Source organism: Ictalurus furcatus, chromosome 6, assembly GCF_023375685.1.
Source record: "Ictalurus furcatus strain D&B chromosome 6, Billie_1.0, whole genome shotgun sequence".
NCBI lineage: Eukaryota > Metazoa > Chordata > Actinopteri > Siluriformes > Ictaluridae > Ictalurus > Ictalurus furcatus.
Window position 1 is genome coordinate 456,053 of NC_071260.1, and position 23,656 is coordinate 479,708.

Sequence of the window (23,656 nt, forward strand, 5' to 3'; positions counted from 1 at the left end):
AACACACTGTGCAGTCCTGTTCCTGTGGAGAAAGAGGTATGTCCAACACACACACACACACACACACACACACACACACACACACACACACACACACACACTCTCTCCTCTATTACACGCTCGCTGTCCTGCCTGTAGTGACATGTCTTTCTCTTGTCACCATTTATTGTGTCCTCTGTCGACTAAAATCACCTTTTGTACACTTTGTCTAATTCTGTGCAATTTTTGTCCACATTTTGGAACACTTTGGAAAACCCTTATTGATCACTGTCCACTTTTAATCATCTCTCATGTCATTTTTGTCCAAATTTCATCCTTATTTGTGCATCCATTTTATACACCGGTACACATTTAGTTACTCGCTTCTGTACTCGTATTGTCTACTCGTATTGTCACCTTATTGCTCATCGTTGGCCAATTTATATATTTATTTTTTTTAATAATGAATGAATTTATAGACTTTACCTCCTTTTCAAATTCTATATTTTGTCCATTTGTAAGCATTTTGTACTTTCAGTTTTTACTGAACCCATTTAGTCATTCTCTGCTTGCTTTAGAGTACCCTTTGTTCTTGTTAAGTACCACATACACAATTCCTTTTTATCATGTAATCCTTCTTTGAGCATGCTTTTTCTACTTTTAAGCTCCTTTGACAATTTTAAGTACCCTTCATCCACTCTTTAGGACATCTGGTCCTTTTTTCAGTACTATATATGCATTGCTTGTACATTTTTGTCACTTATAAGTACCATTATGCCTAGATTTATGCATCTTATCTCAATTTTGCCTCCTTTTATGTTCCTTTTAGGTACTTCTTGTCCATTTATCTGCACCTTTTACCTATTTTTAGGTACTCTTGCCTGACCAACCTTTTGGTCATTTAATTCATTTTATTTACACTGTCTAAAACCCTGTTGTCCATTTTGTTGACTTTTTCTTCACGATTATGTTCCTTTGTGTTTATTTTCTGCGCCTTTTGCCAGTTTTTACATCTCCTTTATCAAATTCTGAGCCATATTATGCATCCTTTACTCATCTTTAGCCATTTGGTCTGTTTTTGGGTTTAGTTTGTGTAATTGAAGTGACTATGTATCCTGTCTCTAGGTGTAAGGTTAAAGGAGAACCGGTACCGTACCATACCGTACCGTCCCCTCTCTCTCTGTCTGTATCTGCCTTACGCTGAGCCACACGCACAATACCTGCAGCTGGAGTTTTGTTCGTTCGGCTCGCGTTACGCAGGTACAGGTGTGCAACAGACACACACCCTGACTCATCCTCACACGGCTCACCACTTCCTCTTATACATATCTATATATATATATATCTTTTACACACAGTGTATTTAAACTTTTACTTCACTTCATCTGACAAGCATCTCGTTTAAACGTCACAGATAATCTAATGTCTGTAATATAATAAGAGATACAAGCTGTTATCAGATATGCAAAACTTCTACAACACACATGCAAACTTCCAACCGACTCACTGTCGTTTTACTGAATTACACACAGACCTGACTTCTCTTTCTCTGCCCTTATTCTCCAGAACACACACAGTAAACTATTTTTATTTCACTATTGTAACCTTTTACAACTTGAACATCTGGAGTAAATGCTGTGAAACACAACTAAAAAAAATGTATGTGTACTGTAACACCCATGATGACGGGGGGATAAAAACCTGCCAAATGTGAGCAAAAAGTTGATTTCTATGTAAATACACCACTAATATCTAACGCGAAGATGATGAGCGTTTTATTTAATGTCACATGTGTGGCGTAAACTCCACGGTGCAGTTCCGCTGAGTAATGTACACTTCCTCATTCACTTATTTCAATATCAAAAGATTATTATAATGAATAAAAAGATCACCTTAGGTGAAGTGAGTTCATAATCTTCCCTTTTCGTATTTTTTCAAATAAATATTAGCTTTCTGTTAGTGCTTTGTAATGTCACTATTTTTTGTTAATTTTCTTTTTATTACAAAAATGAAATAAGTTGCATTTTTCCTAAATGACATTAATAAAGAATACAACTAAGCAAAACAAGAAAAGGTCTTTTTTTTTTTTTTTTTTTTTTTTGTGCTTGATGTGCAAATCTAAAAGTCAGGTGTGATTACCGTCATGTGACTTTAATGAGCGTGAAGGTAAATAAGCAGGTGCCGGTTAAACTGCAGCAGTTTAAAGGTGTGTATGACCCCCCCCCCCCCCCCAAGAGGACAGTTAGCAGCGTAGATCCGTGTGTGTGTTCAGTTGAACCCTGTGGCTATGTTTCTGTACATATTGACTTTAGTTCAGTGAAAGAGATGTTCCAGCTCGAATCCTGCTCATAGCCACGCCCACAACCCCGCCTACTTGTACAATCCTCATTTGCATAATGGCATCACCTCCTGGCTCAGAGAACACAAAGCTCACTGCCAGGATAACGCTTTTTTATTTTCATGTTTACCAACTGTGTTTTATGAAGTTTCTGCTTTTTAAATATTATGTCGGCTTGAAAAAAAAATTTATGTAAAAAAATTGTGTGTGTGTGTGTGTGTGTGTGTGTGTGTGTGTGTGTATAAATTAAATTTCAGTGTTGGTGGTAATTGGTGCTTTTATTTCCAGATTTTTAACAATTTCTCTTTAATTCACTTTTACTTATTTTTCATTTGAACGTAACTGAGGCTTTTCATTTGTAGCTTTTTAGGATGTTTCTGCTTTTTAATTTCAATGTTATCGTTATTATTTAACATTTTTATTTATAATTCAGTATTCCTTTTATTTTTTAAAAATCATCGCTTTCTGTTTCAGTATTTTAAAGTTTAATTTAAATGAATGTTTGTTTAATTTTTTACTTCAAAATAACACTTAAAAAATTCTTAAGTTAAGTATATTAGTTTTCATGATCTATTTAGTGCTTTAAATGTCAATATTTTACTATTATTATTATTATTATTATTATTATTATTATTATTATTACTAGTAGTATGTTAGTATGCTAACAATTCTTCATATTAACAGAATCCCTCTTATTAATGAAGGAGACAGACTGATTTAAATATTTGTTTAATATTTAAATATGTTTCCTTTATTATATGTTTTATTATATTATTAATAAGGTTTGTGTTTCAGCATGATGCTCTGTTAGCTTGATTTTTAGTTTTACTTTTTATTTGACTTTTTTGGTTTAAATGTCATTTATTTTTTATAAAGCTCAGTCGCTGCTAAATGAAAGCTTTAATGACTGTGTGTGTGTGTGTGTGTGTGTGTGTGTGTGTGTGTGTTAAAGGCTTTAGTCAAAGGACAGCTGACTCCTCCTCACCTTCACAGAGAGATTTGATAAAGAAGTCACACACACACACACACACACACACAGGTATATAAAGCTCACTGATGAAGCAGATGTTAGCAGAAGCCACCTGAATGTTTTACAGGATTAGTTTCCATAGTGACGTACAGCTCACTGTTTATTCATCACACCCGCATTAATGTCAGAGCTCACAAACTCCACACCCTCCACCTGACCTCAATGCACCTCTACCTGACCTCCACATTCACATCTGGCAAAGGTAATTAAATAAATTAATACTGCAGTTAAAGAATGATAAAGGAACTCACATGACGTGTTTTATTAACCAGACCTGTCCACTTGTGTGTGTGTGTGTGTGTGTGTGTGTGAGAGAGGGAGAGAGAGAGATGCATGAATATAACCCACCTGACTATACAGAGTTGAATGGCCTTGTTATACAATCATGAGAGAAAATAAGTACACCCCATGGAAACTTTATTTATTTGACATATTTGGGCAAGCAAACAATTGATCCTCTTTGAAACCGTGCCTATTAATAAAGGTGATGAACTCTATCAACTGACACATAAAACTGACATGTTGTAGCAATTTTCACAATTTAAATGAACAAAAAAACAGATCAGGCAGATGGAAAAAGTAAGTACACCCTACATTTATCACACCTTCAAATCCATAAAATTAGAATCAGGTCTTGAAGATCGGGTTCCAGTGATTAGAACCTGCTTAGAGAGTGCAGGTGGTACCGGTCCTATTCATACCGCTCTCATATCTCGTGTCTGGTGTTCCCTCTGTTCTTGAGGTGTGTGGTGTCACCATGCCAGGATCTAAAGAGTTCTGTAAGGCCTTCAGGAAAAAAAAGGTTGTGGATGCCTATGAGTCTGGCGAGGGATTTAAAAAGATCTCCAAATTATTTGAAATACATCGTTCTACTGTAAGGAACATCATCTACAAATGGCGCAGATCTCAAACGACTGCCGATTAGTCCAAGACTGACCGTCCCAGCAAATTCGGCCCAAGAGCAGACCGTCTGATGCAAAAAAAAAGTCTCCAAGGACCCCAAAATTTCATCACAGGATCTGCAGTAAGTCTTGCAACTGTTGGGTGCAAAGTTCATGCTTCTACAATCTAAAAGAGATTGCACAGATTTGACCTGCGTGGGAGGCGTGTCAGGAAAAAGACTACAGTTTGTTAATGAGCATATAGACAAAGACCAGACCTTTTGGTATTCCAAAAGTGTGATCTGGACAAACGAATCAAAGGTATAGTTGTTTGGCCACAGTAACAGCAGACATGTTTGGTGCAGACAAAAGACAGTTTTTCAGGAGAAGCACCTCATACCAACTGTGAAGCACGGTGGTGGAAATGTTATGGTTTGGGGTTGCTTCTCCACCTCAGGGACTGGACAGCTTGCATTCAATGATTCAACTATGAATTCTGCATCATATCAAAGAGTGTTTGAAGATAACGTGAGGACATCTGTCTGAAAGTTAAAGTTGAACTGAAAGTGGATCTTTCAACAGGATAACGATCCTAAGCACACGAGCAAATCCACCAAGGCAAAAAGAAGAAGAAATGAAGGGTTATGGAACGGCCTAGTTAAAGCCCGGATTTGAATCCCGTTGAGATGTTGTGGGGGGATTTGAAATGGGCAGAACATGCATGAAAACCTTCAAACATCTTACAACTGAAAGAATATTGCATGGACGAGTGGTCAGAAATTCCAGCGAGCCTGGTGGACAATTACGCAAAACACCTACAAGAAGTTATTTCTGCTAAAGCGGGCAATACTAGCTTCTGATGTCACGGGTGTACTTACTTTTACTCCACAGAAGATTCACACACATGTAGTGATATTTCTGTTGAATAAATGATGAAAAGCGATTTTCCTTGTGGTTTTGTTCAAGTAGATCAACTTTATTAATAGGCACTGTTTCAAAAATGATCAAATGTTTGCTCGTCCAAATATGTCACAAAAGCCAACCATTTCCACGGGGTGTACTTACTTTTTCACATGACTGTAGATGATTACAATCTACTTCCTGATATGCAAATGAACTCATTTGCAAGTCAAATGAATTAGTCTGTTATGAAAGCTTTTGCCCCGGACACTGATTGTAAAAGATGTTATATTTTAATTCGTATTTGTGCACTTTCTTTATCACCTCAGACTTATTTAGTTTATTTATATCTACCCGTTATTTATATCTAAATCGTTACATTTATATAAAATTTTCCTTTATATTTGTGTAATGTTTATCTCCTTAGACTAAGAATTAATCTGCATTAATATATATTTTATATTATTTTTTATTTGAAAGTTTTATCTTTCATTTATATTAAATATAACTCTCAAATTTATGAATTTTTATGGCCTTATGATCAGTTTGTGTATTTACAGTATATTTTCATTCATCTTGTTGCTTTGTACTGAATTTTAATTATAAATTGGAATTAATAATCATTATCACCTAACTCCTCAAACCCAGTCACACTGTATAATAAACACTTCTCTTCTAATCTCATACTTGTGAATAACTTATAACTACATCTAGCATGCGTCTGATGGTCTGTCATTACGCATATTTTAATGGAAAATGTTGTTCCTAATGGTTTCTGTATCATTTTATTCTGAAGCTGAATAATTGCATAATGGAAACCATTAGAGATTTTCCTCATGGATTGTAAATTTTTTTTTTTTTTTTGTAATCAGGGACGTGTGTAAAAAGGTTTTTCTCCTCTTAGACACTGAAATATATTCTCTGTTTAGTAGTGCACTCACTCCGTGACGGTTTAATTCTGAATCCTCTGAAAGTAATAAAACAATGTGGCAGGTGTTCAGTTTTTTAATATTGAGATAATTAGCTGACATTATATCACAGTTTTATGATATTGAGTTACAGTGTAAAAGTGTGCCGTGTTTATTCGATCTGTTCCGCCCTTCCTCACGGAGGGAACGAGCTGTAGTGATGATACATTTCATAATACACACACACACACACACACACACTCGTTCACTCTCACTCTCTCTCTCTCTGTGAGGATGGAGCTGGAGGTGGCAGTTTGAAACGCAGCCATGGCAAGATGGAAATGAGCGTTATTATTTTCCAGGGAAATGAGGAGATCGGATCTGTCAGAGCAGGAGAGCAGCAGCTGTTCACCATTTTCCTCTCGCTCTGTCTCACACCTGCCCTTAAGCAAACACACACACACACACACACTGAGCAAACAAACCCACTGAAACGCTGTGTGTGTGTGCAGGGACAGGGGGAGCTTCTTACTGTGTTTCACAGTGTTGTGAGTCTTGCTTTATAGTCTGTTTATAAAAAATTAATAATAAAAGTGAAGGACACAGAAACACACAGCTGTGTATTAAACACCTGCGAAAAATTGTCTTTGTTGTTGAACCTTTTGATCTTTTGTTAAAAAAGTTCACAAAAATACTCTACTCAACAAACAAACAAAGCAAACAAAACAGGTTTTTTTTTTTTTTAAACCTGTTCAACAATTATTGGCACCCTTTTAGTCAATACTTTGTGCTACCTCGCTTTGCCAAGATAACAGCTGTGAGTCTTCTCCTATAACGCCTGATGAGGTTGGAGAATACATGGCGAGGGATCTGAGAGCGTTCCTCCATACAGAACCTCTCCAGATCCTTCACATTTCGAGGTCCACGCTGGTGGACTCTCCTCTTCAGTTCACCCCACAGGTTTTCTATGGGGTTCAGGTCAGGGGACTGGGATGGTCATGGCAGGACCTTGATTTTGTGGTCAGTAAACCATTTCTGTGTTGATTTTGATGATGTTTTGGATCATTGTCCTGCTGGAAGATCCAACCACGGCCCATTTGAATCTTTCTGGCAGAGGCAGTCAGGTTTTCATTTAATATCTGTTGATATTTGATCGAGTCCATGATGCCATGTATCCTAACAAAATGTCCAGGTCCTCTGTCAGAAAAACAGCCCCAAAACATTAAAGATCCACCTCCATATTTAACCGTGGCCATGAGGGACTTTTCCATACGGCTACCTCTCTGTGTGCACCAAAACCACCTCTGGTGTTTATTACCAAAAAGCTCTATTTTGGTTTCATCTGACTGTAGAACCCGATCCCATTTGAAGTTCCAGTAGTGTCGGCACACTGAAGACGCTCGAGTTTGTTTTTGGATGAGAGTAGAGGCTTTTTTCTTGAACCCTTCCAAACAGCTTGTGGTGATGTAGGTGACTTCAGATTGTAGTTTTGGAGACTTTCTGACCCCAAGACGCAACTAACTTCTGCAGTTCTCCAGCTGTGATCCTTGGAGATGTTTTATCCACTCGAACCGTCCTCTTCACAGTGTGTTGAGACGATATAGACACACGTCCAATTCCAGGTCGATTCATAACATTTCCAGTGGACTGGAACTTCTTAATTATTGCCCTGATGGTGGAAATGGCCATTTTCAACGCGTGTGCTATTTTCTTATAGACACGCCCCATTGTGTGAAGCTCAACAACCTTTTGCTGCACATCACAGCTATATTCCTCGCTCTTACCCATTGTTATGAATGACCAAGGGAATTTGGCCTGTGTGTTACCTCATATTTATACCCCTGTGAAACAGGAAGTCAATTTCCTGTTTCTAGTCACCCAGGTGTACTAAAAAAATTCAATCTCAATGGGAATATACTTCAAATATATTTTTCTCATATGAATTCATAGAGGTGCCAATAATTGTTGCACACCTATATGTAGAGATAAGAGAAAAGAGGCGTTTTCAAATGAGATGAGTGACGTGTTCCACCACCAGAGGGCGCCTCAGCTCAGCCACTATGACATTAGGTAGATTTTTCAAGAATGAAACGGAGACAGCAAATAGATGAGTGGAATATTGCAGAGATGATTTAATAGAATGCTGATTCACAGAAATCTCATTTTAATGAGTCCTACATCAGCAGCTGTAAAAAAAAAATAAAAAAAAATAAAAAAAGAACTAAGTTTTCATATACAAACTATATTTTATATAGTTATATTACACACTCAACCATAATGTCAACCCTAACCCTACATCAGCCCTCGCTCAACCCTAACAAAAAGTCACAATTACACACATCCTCCATTAAACACACACTCACAGTACACACAACTACACATTACAAAGCTTCGCACAAATACACAACAAACACATTCCCCAAATGGGAAATACAATACACACAACTACACAACACACAGAATACAAAAGAACAAATGTCTGTGATAAACACATCTGCACAGTTCCAGTAACAATACACACATTCCCCATTAAACACACTCTCTCTCTCTCTCTCTCTCATTAAACTCTCTCTCTCTCTCTCTCTCTCTCTCTCTCTCTCTCTCTCTCTCTCTCTCTCTCTCTCTCTCTATGCAAGTCACTGTTTGTGTGTGTGTAAAGGCGCTGTGTCCCCTCCTGCTGGTCGGGTTAGAGCATTACACACGTGTCTATCTTGGTAAATGTACTTTAATATACTTTTTAATATTGTGTTAATTCTCATAGATTTCCATATAATTCATTAAGGATTATCAATTAAACACTATTTTGAACATTTAAGTTTTTTAAAAAAAAAAGATTAAGTGATATATGAAGATGTATTATTATTATTATTATTATTATTATTATTATTATTATTATTAACAGGATCTGTCTATGATTATTGCAGTTTTCTGCTTTATTGTGGTTAAGTGTAATTATTTGCTCAATCAATCCCTGCAACACTTCAATGTATTCAAATGTATGTATAGTGAATGTAGGAAAACACAGATTGTTTCAGAGGAAAGGTTCCGGTAGGTTCTCTACTACATCCGGTTCTCAGCGGTGAGGTTCTGGAGCTTCAGGGCTGTAGGTGAATAAACTATTACTGAATTGAGAGAACAAATTCTGATCTAAATAATGATAAGAAGGAAAAATACAGTTCCACTACTCACATTCGGTCGGTGCTTGGCCCCCTAATAACGACACGTCGGAGCCTCCAGAGAAAATAGCCGGCGTAAAAGGATTTACTGATCCAACCACATGGCCTCCACAATTCTCCATATTTTGGAACATTTTATATTCAAATATCATTTTATTTGTCTTTCCATCTGTGTCTTCATGATTTCCCTTATGGATTAATGATCTCCGTGTGCTATTTAAATCATTAAGAATAAAAACACAGGATGACGTAGAACAAATGATTGGGCCCGGCGTCCAATCAGGGTTTACCTCATTAGCATAACAGCAAAGACGTCTGGGAACTGGGACGCTACCATGGGCTCCTTAAGCGGGAGTCTTTTATCTTTCCAAAGAGACCTGTCTGAGAGAATGAGGAGGACAGGAGGAAGGTGGAGGAGGGCGAGTGACCAGTGGTAGTGTGGGTGAGAGGTTTTTATACACGTCTGTACACACCACCGCCTTCATCGCACCTTCATACTGCTACAGCGCCACTTTATATTCTTAAACCTGCCAAAATACAGATTAGAACCAGAAGGTTCAGTAACCACAACACTGACACTCACTCTCATCTAACATTCCTCATATCGGCGTCAGGCCCGGGTTTCTTCTCGTTAGCGTTACGCACACGTACCCGTTCCTTCCGCGGCGTGGTGGATAGAGAGTGCCGATACGGCGGCTCCTGACGATTCGGGTTCTTATCTGGTTCGAGAATAAACTGTGCTGTTGTATTGTGAAGTGTTTCATGAAGTCCAAAAAACACACACACACGGTTGCAGTGTAGCGGTCAGTGTTGGTGGTCCAGAAGGTATGGGTTCTCGTCTGTGTTTTGGTTGGTTCGAGACTAAAAGTTGCCGCGTCTTCATGAAGTTATAACAACAGAAGTACAACACACTTGACCCGGTTTAGTGGTGTAGTGGTTAGAGTTTGCGTCACTGCCGGGTTCTTCTTCTAGAAGCCTTCGGTTCGGTTCTGCCTTTCGGCTGATGTGAACCTAAAAGTTTCTGTGGCCTCGTGAGGTGAATTTTTGACGACAAAAGTCCAGCACACAGCTTGCACCCTGGCCCTCGGTGGTGTAGTGGTTAGTGGGACAGTGATTAGATAGTGATTATGGTGTAGTTTGTGCATTTTCGAACCCTGTTGCATTGTGAAGTTCAAAAAACACACAGGAGTGGTGGGAGCAGGGAGGTATGCAGCAAGGAGTGGTGGGAGCACTCTCTTTTGACTTGTTCAATTAAAAAGGGTTTGGCTAAAAAGCCTGCCTCCACCACACCCCTTATCCACACATTCCAAGTCTACATTCAGGTGTGTGCACTCTCCACCCTCTGCTCCTCTTTCTCACCTTCAACCTCCAACCCAGCCCTTAAGCTAACCTGCACACTTTACCTCTCCCCTAGGCTTGCCTTCACCCTAGACCCTCTAACCTAACCTTGAGTACACACTCCTCCCATCCCACACAGTCCCCCCATCCCCTTAACCAAGCCTACACCCTCCCCCACTTCTTCCTGCCTCCACACCACCCTCCCCCAATTCTTCCTGCCTGCCTCCCTCCATCCCATCTGCCACCCCTGAGGGCACACCCCTCATCCACACATTCCAAGTCTACATTCAGGGGTGTGCACTCTCCACCCTCTGCTCCTCTTTCTCACCTTCACCCCTCCTCTAGGCTTGCCTTCACACTCTAACCCTTCTCTAAGCTAACCTTCACACACTACCCCTCAGCTTGCCTAAACCTCCCACACTACCCCTCAGCTTGCCTAAACCTCCCACACTACCCCTCAGCTTGCCTAAACCTCCCACACTACCCCTCAGCTTGCCTAACCCTCCCACACTACCCCTCAGCTTGCCTAACCCTCCCACACTACCCCTCAGCTTGCCTAACCCTCCCACACTACCCCTCAGCTTGCCTAACCCTCCCACACTACCCCTCAGCTTGCCTAACCCTCCCACACTACCCCTCAGCTTGCCTAACCCTCCCTTTGACACTCCAACCTAACGTACACACTCCTCCCATCCCCTTATGCTAGTCTGCCCTCTCTCAACTTAACCCTCCCCCTACACACTCCTCCCATCCCCTTAGCCCAGCCTACACACACCCCCCAGCCTCATTAACTGGGAACTCTTGTTGGGTTTTGATCCAAGCACTTTCTGATCCACAGAAGCAACAGCTCAACCAACTGAGACAGAGTCTCTTGCCCACGCATGCTTCCATCACACCTTCATACTGCTTCACACTGCTTTTATTCTTAAAAGTGCTGCTCCTGCCAAGAGGAGGGTTTGAACCTGCACAAACAACAACCACCACCACACAGCCATGAACACTAACCACTACACCACAGAAGTGAACAGGGTTTGTTGGACTTTTATCATTATAAATCAGGACGCTGAAACTTTTAGTCTTAAAACAGCCAGAAAGCAGGGAAGAACCCACACCTTCCGGACCCTCACCGCTACCACAAATGATAACTCTAACCACTACACCGCAGGATGATAGACACAGCATGTGTGCGCTGAACTTTTGTTGCCATAAACCACTTCATGAGGCTGCAGAAATTTTTAGTCTTAAACCAGCCAAAAGGCAGAACAGAAACAACAACTTCCAGAACTGCAATACCAACACTGCCACAAAACACTACACCAAAGAGGAACAGAAACAACACCAGTGTGAGACTGTGTGTTTTTTGAACTTCACAATGCAACAGGGTTCGAAAATGCACAAACTACACCATAATCACTATCTAATCACTGTCCCACTAACCACTACACCACCGAGGGCCAGGGTGCAAGCTGTGTGCTGGACTTTTGTCGTCAAAAATTCACCTCACGAGGCCACAGAAACTTTTAGGTTCACATCAGCCGAAAGGCAGAACCGAACCGAAGGCTTCTAGAAGAAGAACCCGGCAGTGACGCAAACTCTAACCACTACACCACTAAACCGGGTCAAGTGTGTTGTACTTCTGTTGTTATAACTTCATGAAGACGCGGCAACTTTTAGTCTCGAACCAACCAAAACACAGACGAGAACCCATACCTTCTGGACCACCAACACTGACCGCTACACTGCAACCGTGTGTGTGTGTTTTTTGGACTTCATGAAACACTTCACAATACAACAGCACAGTTTATTCTCGAACCAGATAAGAACCCGAATCGTCAGGAGCCGCCGTATCGGCACTCTCTATCCACCACGCCGCGGAAGGAACGGGTACGTGTGCGTAACGCTAACGAGAAGAAACCCGGGCCTGACGCCGATATGAGGAATGTTAGATGAGAGTGAGTGTCAGTGTTGTGGTTACTGAACCTTCTGGTTCTAATCTGTATTTTGGCAGGTTTAAGAATATAAAGTGGCGCTGTAGCAGTATGAAGGTGCGATGAAGGCGGTGGTGTGTACAGACGTGTATAAAAACCTCTCACCCACACTACCACTGGTCACTCGCCCTCCTCCACCTTCCTCCTGTCCTCCTCATTCTCTCAGACAGGTCTCTTTGGAAAGATAAAAGACTCCCGCTTAAGGAGCCCATGGTAGCGTCCCAGTTCCCAGACGTCTTTGCTGTTATGCTAATGAGGTAAACCCTGATTGGACGCCGGGCCCAATCATTTGTTCTACGTCATCCTGTGTTTTTATTCTTAATGATTTAAATAGCACACGGAGATATTTAATCCATAAGGGAAATCATGAAGACACAGATGGAAAGACAAATAAAATGATATTTGAATATAAAATGTTCCAAAATATGGAGAATTGTGGAGGCCATGTGGTCGGATCAGTAAATCCTTTTACGCCGGCTATTTTCTCTGGAGGCTCCGACGTGTCGTTATTAGGGGGCCAAGCACCGACCGAATGTGAGTAGTGGAACTGTATTTTTCCTTCTTATCATTATTTAGATCAGAATTTGTTCTCTCAATTCAGTAATAGTTTATTCACCTACAGCCCTGAAGCTCCAGAACCTCACCGCTGAGAACCGGATGTAGTAGAGAACCTACCGGAACCTTTCCCCTGTGTAGGGAAAATTAGCTGTTGGGGTTAAATTGTTTCATTCTCCACCATTCTATGTAAACAAAATTACTCGTTTTGATTGAACTACTTGTATTATTCCCCAAATATGTGGGGAAGACAAGCAGATCAACTCGAAAGCGGAAATTTGGGTAATTTAGTATTTCTGATCAACTATTGGTCCAGCGATAAGTTGAACTTAACTTGAAGGAATGAATATTAATTATGCATTAGATATTACCTTCGTGGCCATTGGCAATAATATCCTAAATACATGGAATCATTATTTTAAGAGCATTTTAAGAGCAAAATATTATTTTCAAGGCAGTGGAAATCGTAAACAATAAGACATGCGTGTTTAAAAACAGACAAAACTACTCTACGACACAGAAACTAATCTAACAGAAGCACACACACATGCATGCACACGTGCACATGGGCACACACACAAACACACTCAGAAAATTTGTTACAAAATGCAAATAGTGCAACTATATTAGTGCGTCAGTGCACTCAGAGCTCAGTATGGTTGCTTTCATCGCACACACAAACACACACGCAGTGTTTTTTACAGGTTGTGCTGAGTCAGTGAGTGTGATTGTGTCTCTGAAGCTCACAGTGTTGTGTGTTAATGCAGGTTTTGAGTGTGCGTGTGCTGACTGTGCAGGTCTGTGCCTCTCGCCCCGGGGCTCCGGCGGGGGTCAGTGAGGTATATAAGCACCCCGGGGCAGAGCGGCGGCGCAGTGATTACACACATACACACACCCCTGTACGCACGCACACACAGAGCAGCGGACATGAACCCGGAGCAGCAGATGGAGCAGAGGGGGAGTCAGTGGAGCATCACCGTGTTCGAGGAGGAATACTTCCAGGGAAAGTGCTGTCACTTCACCATGGAGTGTCAGAACATCCTGGACCGAGACTTCAGGAAGATCCGCTCCATCAAGGTGGAGAACGGACCGTGAGTGACCTCTGACTCCCTCGTTTACATATAAGTCAGTGCAGGAGCCGATCTGAGCACAGAGCTCAGGAGGTTTAGGGGCTTAGGGGGTGTGGTAAACTTAAAGTTTGAGTCACATTGGTCACATGATATATTTACAGTAAATATAGAAACAAGCAGCGACCTATGGGGGCCAAGCACTCTGCAAATAATGCCCCTGATGGCCAGTTCTTGGCAGAGGCCAGAGATAAAAATACTTTTGTTTTGTAATGATAGCTTAGTGCTCGTTGTGTGAAATGCCCGCTGAATCCTGATTGGCTGTCAGCAGCCTTGTGTATAACATGTTTCATTTATATAGCGCCTTTCCAGAGCTCATGGACGCTCGACAATACATGTTTATGAAGTAACTGTGAGCTCAACATCTAACTGGGTGGATAAAACAGATCTTGAGTGTTTTTTATTGATGGCAAAAGCCATGAAACCAGTGAAAAAAATTAATTTTGATTTACAGTTAATGAGACCACCAAACAGACCCCTGCACTACAGCGCCACCATCAGGCCAATGCATGTCCCTTTACTTCCCTGAGAAGTGAGAGGAATTCTGCACCATGTGAGAAAATTCAGAAAACCCTGAACAATTCCATTACAACAGGGGTGTCAAAACTTTTTTTAAAAAAAGGGTCCAGATCAGAACACATTAAAATACCAGAGTCACCAAAATATTATTTTAGAGCTCCGATATAGTGAATTTCATTTTAGCGGATTAAATGCAGCTGAAGTTGTTGATGATCTTCATAAATTTGTGCTTCTTTTCCAGACACATGACATCAACCACTTTAGTTAAAGACTCTTAAGGATTCATGAGAAGTTTTCCATGCTTAGTGGATGAAATCATCATCACTTGTTAGCTCTAGCGCTAATGTTCTTCTCCATGTTTGCTCTGATAAAATGTGCTTTAAGCCAGGAGAGCCTCCAGCTGCTTCAGTTTTTCTGCTCTCTCTCTCTGAATATATATATTTTTGCAATGCCTGTGATTTGTTTCATAACGTCTCGTCGTATTAAACTCCTTCATTCCTGCAACAGTCTCTTGACATATGAGGCACACGCGTTAGCTCTCGCTGAGAAAGTGTTCTTGTTTCCAGCTCTTTTGAAATCGCTCCTTCTCAAACTCCCGGAGACGACATGAGGAAGAAACCTCGAGAGGAACCAGACTCAATAAGGAACCCATCATCATCTGGGTGACACCCGACAGTGCGATTATAAATAAATACACCCCGCCTATAATTGTCAATTGCCAGAGTCATAAAGTGTGTTAATAGGAACGTGAAGATGAGCATCGTTAGAGTTTTAACTTTAAGTTTCGTGTCAAACTGAAGTTATTAACTATCAGTGATGGAGACTTAACAATTATCAGATATTAAAAATGAGAATTTCATTAAAAAAAAAAAGAGATTTAAAGCAAGAATAATAGATAAATAAATCTCATTGATGTACATTAGAATATATGAAATATGTATAACACGGGTAAATAAACACATATAAACAGATTGTATAATATTAAACTGTAATATGGTTCCTGATGTTTAGTGAACATGTGATGAATTACAAAAAGGGGGAGATTAGACTGCAGTAATGAGAAATTCATGGTGTGTGTGTGTGTGTGTGTGTGTGTGTATGCGTTTTGGGTGTGAATGAGACACACAGTGTGGTGATAGTGTGTCAAAAGGCCAGCAGCTGCTACACACACACACACGTGATGTTTGCTTTGTGTTTCCCTGCTGATTAGTGGAGCACAGAGCTTTACACACACACACAGCCAATCAGACATGCCTTCCGGTCTCACATCATCCGTCTCTCTCTCTCTCTGCATGTCTCTGTGTAACTGTCTCTCTTTCTCTCATGTTAATTTTTTTCTGTCTTTCACTCTGACTGTAATATTCTATACATATTTATTCCAAAACAATGCTGAGAGTAATATGAATATGTAATTCTCTCTATTTATATTTTAATGTTAACATACTGTATATATTTCTCTCTCTCTCTCTCTCACTCTCTCTCTGCGCTCTCTGCATTCACCTATCTTCCTTTTCCCATGCTTCAAATCTCTCACTCCCAATTTTTCCTCTCTCCACTATCTCTCCTTCTGTCTCACTTTTTCTCGATTCATTTATTCTTTCACTCTTTTTTCCTGTTCCTTCACAACTTCCTTCTGTCTCACCTACTGTATTTACCTACATTGCTCTGTGTATGTGTGTGTGTGTGTGTGTGTGTGTGTGTGTGTGTATAGGTGGGTGGGTTACGAGTACCCGGAGTACCAGGGACAGCAGTTTGTGTTGGAGAAGGGAGATTATCCGTGTTATCAGGCCTGGAGTGGAAACAGCAGCTACCGCACCGAACACCTTCTGTCCTTCAGGCCCATCCATTGTGCTGTACGTCTCTCTCTCTCGCTCACACACACACACACACACACACACAGCAGTCCTGACATTGATCTCTCTCTCTCTGTCCTACAGAAGCACAGTGACAGTAAGGTGTCCCTGTACGAGTGTGAGGATTTCCAGGGCCGGAAGTTCGAGCTGTGTGATGATTATCCGTCTCTGCAGGCCATGGGCTGGTGCAGCAAAGAAGTACCGTCCATCAAAGTCAACTCCGGAGCGTAAGGACACGCTGCCGTATTACCTCACTGTGTCGAGTCAGACTTTAGTACACGCTGGAATCTGATTGGTCAGAAGGTGCTGATTAATACGCTATCGTTTCTAAGCCAAGGAGCGTCACCCCAGCTGACAAAAAAAGGTCCCCAGGACGTCCCCTAAATGGCCTCTACGAACGTCCCCCGAACATCCATGTGTAGGGTTCACAGGACGTCCAGCGGACATTCAGGATGTTTAGGGGACTTTCGCTGAAGTGAACACATTCAGTAGTGTTATGATTTGATATCCTCTGACGTCCTCCGAATGTCCGCTAGCGAACGTTATAAACCGGACCTCATGCGGACCTAAGTGGTCGTTCACAACGTCCCGGGGACGTCCCCTGTTTGCTGGGACTGGAGTCCGGATCAAAAATATTTTGATATAATGTGAGATTTTGTGCAGCAAGTTTGTAAAAATATAATCACAGACATTTAGAAATCGACAGAAATGAAAACAACGATTTACGTGAAGTTAAAATGATTCCGAGGCGATTTCTCTTTAACGGATATAAGTGCTGTGTGTTAAAAGGAAAAAAAAAAGGTAGAACTTAAGGTTTGCAAACATTCCTGATATTATTCACCACTACAGCAACTCGTAACCAGCTTCCAGTATTTAAAAAAATGATGTTTTTTTGCTTTAATGGTGTAACATATACACAACATGTATGTTCTCTATAATCCTCTAGTGTAGGGAAGAGGGAATAAGGTGAGATTTGGAACAGTGCTGCTATAATGAAAATACTCATTCTCTCTCTCTCTCTCTACCTGTCTGTCTCTCTCCTGCAGCTGGGTGGCGTACCAGTTCCCAGGTTATCGTGGTTATCAGTACATCTTGGAGAGAGACCGACGCGAGGGCGAGTACAGAAACTACAACGAGTTCGGTACTCAGGCTCACACCAACCAGATCCAGTCGATCCGCAGGATTCAGCATTAAACACTGACACACACACACCCGCACACACACACACACACACACACACACCCTTCCTTGTACTTCCATAAGCAATGATTAAACTGTGTGAAAACCCTCTCTGAGTGTCGTTTCTTTGCTTTTTAAACTAAACAGAATGTCGGTTAAAACACGGACACGCTGCGTAACTGTCTCAGGACATGACGATCATGAAGCAAATATTTCCATAGAGATCAAACACTACACGTTAAACACACAATAATCACCACTCTGCACGTAGAGGGACAGTGTTCAACACGCTTTTTAATAAAAAAGGAATAGTGCAATGTAAAACAAAACAAAACATTCACCATGAGCTAGAAAATAATAAAATGTACAAATTACTGCATTCTGAGTTCTGACTTTAGGCCACGCCCCCTACCCGAGTCCTGCTATGTGACGATGAAAAAAAATGACTAACTGTTTATATACAGGTATAAACAATATACAACCCCGTCCAAAACTACTGGAACACAAAGCCAGTTTATGTGTTTGTGCTCTACACCAAATACATCTGTGTTTGAGATTAAAAGGTGGAGATGAGATCAGTTTAGCTTTTATTTCCTGGTGTTTACATCTAGACGTGTTAAACACCATAAAACATAGAACCTTTTGTATCAAACCCATTTTTAGGTGAGCAAAAATATAGGAACAGATTTACTTTAATTTACTTCAAGACTAACAAGTAATATTTGGTTGCATTTCCATGTTACTCGCAGTAACTGCATCAATCACTCACTGACACCAAACTGCTGGATTCTTCTTCTGTGAAGCTTCTCCAGGTTTCTCCTGAAGCTTCTTTCAGTAGTTGTGTGTTTCGGGGGGTTTCTCCCTTCAGTCTCCTCTTCAGGAGGTGAGATACTGATCAGTTGGGTGAAGGTCTGGTGATTGACGTGTCCAGTCTAAAACCTTCCACTTTTCCCCCTGATGAAGTCCTGTGTTGAGGTGGAAGTGTGTTTTGGATCGTTGTCTTGCTGCATGATGAAGTTCCTCCTGATCCATTTGGATGTATTTCTCTGTAAATTGTCAGATAAAATGTACCTGTAAACTTCTGAATTCAATCTGCTGCTCCATCATGAGTTCATCATCAATAAAGATTAGTGAGAACGTTCCAGAAGCAGCCATGCAAGCCCAAACCATGACACTACCTTCATCATGTTCCACAGATCAGCTTGTATGTTCTGGATCATGAGCAGATCCTTTCTTTCTTCACACTTTGGTCTTTCCATCACTTTGGTAGAGGTTCATCTCGGTTCCAGAACTTTTGTGGATCATCTCTGTATTTCTTTGTGAATTCCAGTCTGGTTTTCTGATTCTTACTGCTGATGAGTGGTTTACATCTTGTGGTATGGGTTTTTTATATTCCTGCTCTTCAAGTCTTCCTTGAACGGTGGATTGTGAGACCTTCACCCTGCCCTGTGGAGGTCGTTAGTGATGCCACTGACTGTTGTTTTTGGGTTTTTCTTCACAGCTAGATACACCTGTCAGTCACATACACCTGTCAGTCACAAGATACACCTGTCAGTCACATGTTACAATATTTTTGATCACTTGAAAAATGGGTAGGTTCACACAAAAGGTGCCATGTTCGAAGTTGTTTAACACGTCTAGGTGTAAATATGAGGAAATGAAGCTGAAATTCTGATCCATCGTCTCATCTTTTTATCTCAAACCCAAATGTAAATGGTAGAATAACATGCTGCACTTATTTAAGTCATTCTACAAATCACTTTACACTGTTTCTCATTCACCCATTCACACACACACACACACACGTTCAATGCAAGGCGCTAGCCTGCCATCGGGAGAAACTTGGGGTTCAGTGACCAAGGACCAAGGACACTTTGGCATGTGGAGTCATGTGGAGTCATGTGGAGTCATGTCGACCATTACAAACACCAAATACTAACAAGACCCAGTTTACATTATTATACACAGTATTACACACATTATTACACTCACATAATCATGTGTGTTTTAATTTTACGTGTTTAATCACTACCATCAGCATCCTGTTCCGAGTCCGTCTGTTGGTTTGTTTGTTGAGGAACCTGCAAAACACACACACACACACGTTTACATATCGGTAGCTGGCTGAAAACTCCACACCCAGACCAGGATCTCCTAATAAATGTTCAACCGTACACACCTTTCACAAACACACATTTCAGGTGTGGAGTATTAAAAGTGGTGTGAACACTCCGGCTGTGCTGCAGAACCAGTGTGTGTGTGTGTGTGGATGGAGAGGACTCTATAGGGGACAGGCTGTTCGACAGAAACGTGTGTGTGTATGTGTGTGTGTGTGGACTCCTCAGAGGACATGGTGAGTCACTTTCATCCTTCTGTATGGGAAAACAGATGATGGATTATCAGATTTCTGTGGTTAATTCACTGGATAATGCTGATTTAGGATCCGGGCTACGAAGATGTGAGGAATCTTGTGAAAAATATCATGTGAGATGTTTCTATTGTAAACGACACGTTAAGAACATGCTAAAGTAACGCTCTAATCTCTAGCTGCAGTCGTGCTAACAGAGTCCTTGTCTAGCATTCGAGGCTTGTTTTAAGTTGCCTGCGATCAATGTAAAAGACTCAGGCAGCTAAAGCAAGTCTGGGACGCCACAGACACCACGACCGAGACTGAGACATCGACAGGAAACAGGAAGTCTATATATGATCTCAACTCTTCACTATATTGACGTGTAGGTGAACATTAGGTAGACGTTAATTAATTATGTACACTTGTCTTTCCTGTTCTTTTTCTCATCAATTAAAGTTCTATTGAATAGTAAAGTCATCCTCATCATGTCAAGTTTTTTATTCATTTATAGTCACATTTAATATCTGTTAAGCAAGTTCCTGTTCTCGCTTACATTATAGTAGCTGTAAACAGTTCCATCTGTGCCCTCTCTTTATTCTCTCTCTTTATTCTCTCTCTTTATTCTCTCCCTTCAAGTTAATAAGATAAAAAAAAAAAACGCAGCTTGTCATTCTGAAGAAAACTGGGAAAACTTAAAGTTCTGACTGTTACAAAGCGCTGAGACTGGAGACTCCTTCCATACATGTTAAATAAATAAAATGTTAGTTTATGTGGAGCGCTACAGTCAGAGCTGCTGATATAGAGAATTAATCAACACCTTCTGGCCAATCAGAATCCAGAATTCAGAACTATGTGATCAGGACGACTTGGTGTCTCTAGTCTCCTGTCAATCAGTTCAGAAAGCTCTGCCTCCTCACAGTAGTGTTCAGGGATGTATTTTGGGTTTGTGGCTTTAATACAGCAAATTTTAAGCAAGTTCTTCTGAACTCATTGGTCACATGTGGAACCCTTAAGAGAACTGATGTTTGTAACTCTCACGTGACTGTCAGGTTCTATGTAGAACACTATGGAGTAAAATTGATGAAAGAACCTTAGAAAGAACTTCAAAAAGACCAGAAAGGGAGGGCGGGGCATAAACAGGAAGTAATAATTAATAAGTGATAAGTAATAAGTGGTTGTGTTTTAAAGAATGTTTTATTATGTACATTACTCATATTAAATCTCTCTGTATGCAGAATGTGAGCATCAGTTAGAGAATCATGAATCATTCTCAAATGATTCTTGATTCTTTTTGAATGACTCACTAGCCATATGTGTGATTTATTTATTTTTACACACCTCATTTATATTCATGTGATTTTTTTTTACACTTTATTTATTTCCGCGTTTTTAAATATATGAATAATCTTTTACTCATGACATTTATTTTCAAACAATTTTTCCACCTGATTCATGATCCTTGAGTCAGTGAATCATTTCAGCCATGCCAGAGATCGGCCCCCCCTGCTGTTCAGTGAATCAGGTGAATCGGTGAGTTTAATGATTCAGTCACAGTTTCAGTGGATCACTAGTGTGTGTTCGGAACCATCATCATCTCGAACAAGGACATGGATGAACATTTAACTGAGCTGCTTTTCAACACTCGCATTAAAAACACAACTAGCACACATGCAACATTACTGCGTATTGTGTACATTTTGTATCGTGTATTGAGATTTATTTGCTATTGTATATTGAGAATTGTTTTCTCTTGGGTTGATTTCAGCACTGACACAAATTCCTTATACACTTGTTAAATAAAAGAGACTGTGATATCAATATTAAAAACTAAAGACGAGTAGTGATTAATTATTTTACACTTCTCTTGCCTGCTTTAAATGCATCGTGTGCGATCTCTGTGTTTGATCAGACTGAACATTTGGGTAAAACATACAACTGAACTAACAGAGAACGAATCTGAATGAATCATTTAAATGAATTGATTCAAATGACTCGATTCACGGAAAAGAATTTCAAATCTAATATTTTCAGTTCAGGAGGGAGACCCGGATGACTGAATATTAAAGGTATCCTTAAAAAAAAGTACCTAAATAATAAACATTAATAATAATAATAATAATAATAATAATAATAATAATAATAATAATAATAATAATAATATCATCTTATGCTCTAATTAAAAATCGTAAAGTTTTCAGTATTTTTTTCACACCTTAATTCTGGCTACAAGAGGACCCCGCCCCCCTCTCATCTCAGAGTTAAAAACTTTGGTGTCTTTCCTTTCCTATGATGGTGTCTCTTTCCTATAATGAAAGAGACATGAAATCATATTAGTCACAAAAACGAACAAAATGCAGTGCACTGTAAATGTCTGATCCTTAAGAGGAGTGAGGAGGTCATTAGTGTACAATATTTAAACTTAAACTTAAATTTAAACTTAAAAATGTCATTGTTCTTATAATAAATGTTTTTACATGTTTTGCTGGTCATTACAACATGTTTCAGTTTCAGTTCAGTTTACATTAGGGTTAGGGTTAAGTTTACCGAACCCTAAACTTATACAAAACAGACAGATATACAGATTAATATAGTAATTCAAATAATAAGTAATAGTATAATAATACAATGTGAATAGTAAGAATATTAATAAAAGCATTAGAACTTGATGATTGTCGTCTGCAGTGAAAAGAGCAGTGACTACTGTACAGAAACCTAATATTTACTTATTTATTTTATTTATTTATTTATAAAGATAAGAAACAGTTCACGGAAATGGTGGCTAGCTCGGTAACTCACACACAGTAGCACGCTGACGATTGTCCACCAGGGGGCGCTACGAGCACCTTAGTAATCCAACATTATGACTTTAAATAAATACGTTCTCTATTTAGGTATTTATTTATTGAAATTTTTTAGTCAGTTTGATCATTTTTTTTTTCCAAGTGATTTTTTTTTTCAACGAATAAATGTTTAGATGATGTAAGTAATTCTATAGATAATGTACAGTTAATGTACAGATGGTATAAATGATACAAATGTGTCAGTAAGATAGATGATGCGTTGAAACCTGGTATAAATGTATAGATAACATATAGATGATTTAAATAGAGAAGTATTGACTTATAGTTCATGGTGTTTTATTTAATACATTGTGAATAATGAACAGAAGTGCACACTGACACTCCTCACCACCATCTTGATTTGTTTGAACCTTGAGGAATATGTTTGTTTGTTTGTTTATTTATTTATTAGGCATGTGCACGTGGTTTAATATCAAACAGCTGAATTCCTGCTTCCACCACTGTGCAGAGAAACAGTCATATAGCCTATATATTATTTTACATTATATTATAGATATAAAGCTGTGTGTGTGATGCAGTCTGTGTGTCTGCATGGTCATAAAATGGTCCAGCTTTTAAATTTATGACCCCAGGTCGCGTGCACGTGCCAGATGTCTTGGTTAAAATGTTCCTGTTTGCAGAGACGCAGTGAAGCATGCGCTGAAATACAGAAAATACAGCGCGAGGCTTTTTCC

At 39.9% G+C, this 23,656-nt stretch overlaps 2 protein-coding genes across 5 annotated transcripts in view; both read left to right on the forward strand.

The window, feature by feature from the left end:
• On the forward strand, positions 1–18,006 carry cryba2b (crystallin, beta A2b). 4 transcript variants are annotated; one of them, XM_053626108.1, is made up of 7 exons: positions 1–36; positions 3,270–3,549; positions 8,673–8,750; positions 13,861–14,184; positions 16,451–16,592; positions 16,677–16,819; positions 17,639–18,006. In XM_053626108.1, the coding sequence occupies exons 4-7, from the start codon at positions 14,021–14,023 to the stop codon at positions 17,784–17,786; spliced, it is 597 nt and encodes a 198-aa protein (XP_053482083.1). In that variant the 5' UTR covers positions 1–36; positions 3,270–3,549; positions 8,673–8,750; positions 13,861–14,020; the 3' UTR covers positions 17,787–18,006. The 4 variants fall into 4 exon arrangements, with proteins under 4 accessions (XP_053482083.1, XP_053482085.1, XP_053482082.1 ...); XM_053626110.1 differs by lacking the exon at positions 1–36 and adding an exon at positions 624–1,239; XM_053626107.1 differs by lacking the exon at positions 1–36 and having other exon boundaries at positions 3,206–3,549.
• The window catches only part of fev (FEV transcription factor, ETS family member), a 12,238-nt gene continuing 6,439 nt past the window's right edge, over positions 17,858–23,656 (forward strand). The window contains exons 1-2 of the mRNA XM_053627855.1: positions 17,858–17,868; positions 20,018–20,124. Of these exons, the coding sequence (XP_053483830.1) occupies positions 17,858–17,868; positions 20,018–20,124 (118 nt within the window). The remainder of the gene's footprint in view (positions 17,869–20,017; positions 20,125–23,656) is intronic.

What these genes read in the sequence shown, in the direction of transcription:
- cryba2b (XM_053626108.1), top strand. Translation starts at nt 14,021, where the DNA reads ATGAACCCGGAGCAGCAGATGGAGCAGAGGGGGAGTCAGTGGAGCATC. An exon ending in ATCAAGGTGGAGAACGGACC is followed by an intron (nt 14,185 to 16,450) that starts GTGAGTGACCTC and finishes GTGTGTGTATAG; the next exon opens with GTGGGTGGGTTACGAGTACC. An exon ending in ATCAAAGTCAACTCCGGAGC is followed by an intron (nt 16,820 to 17,638) that starts GTAAGGACACGC and finishes TCTCTCCTGCAG; the next exon opens with CTGGGTGGCGTACCAGTTCC.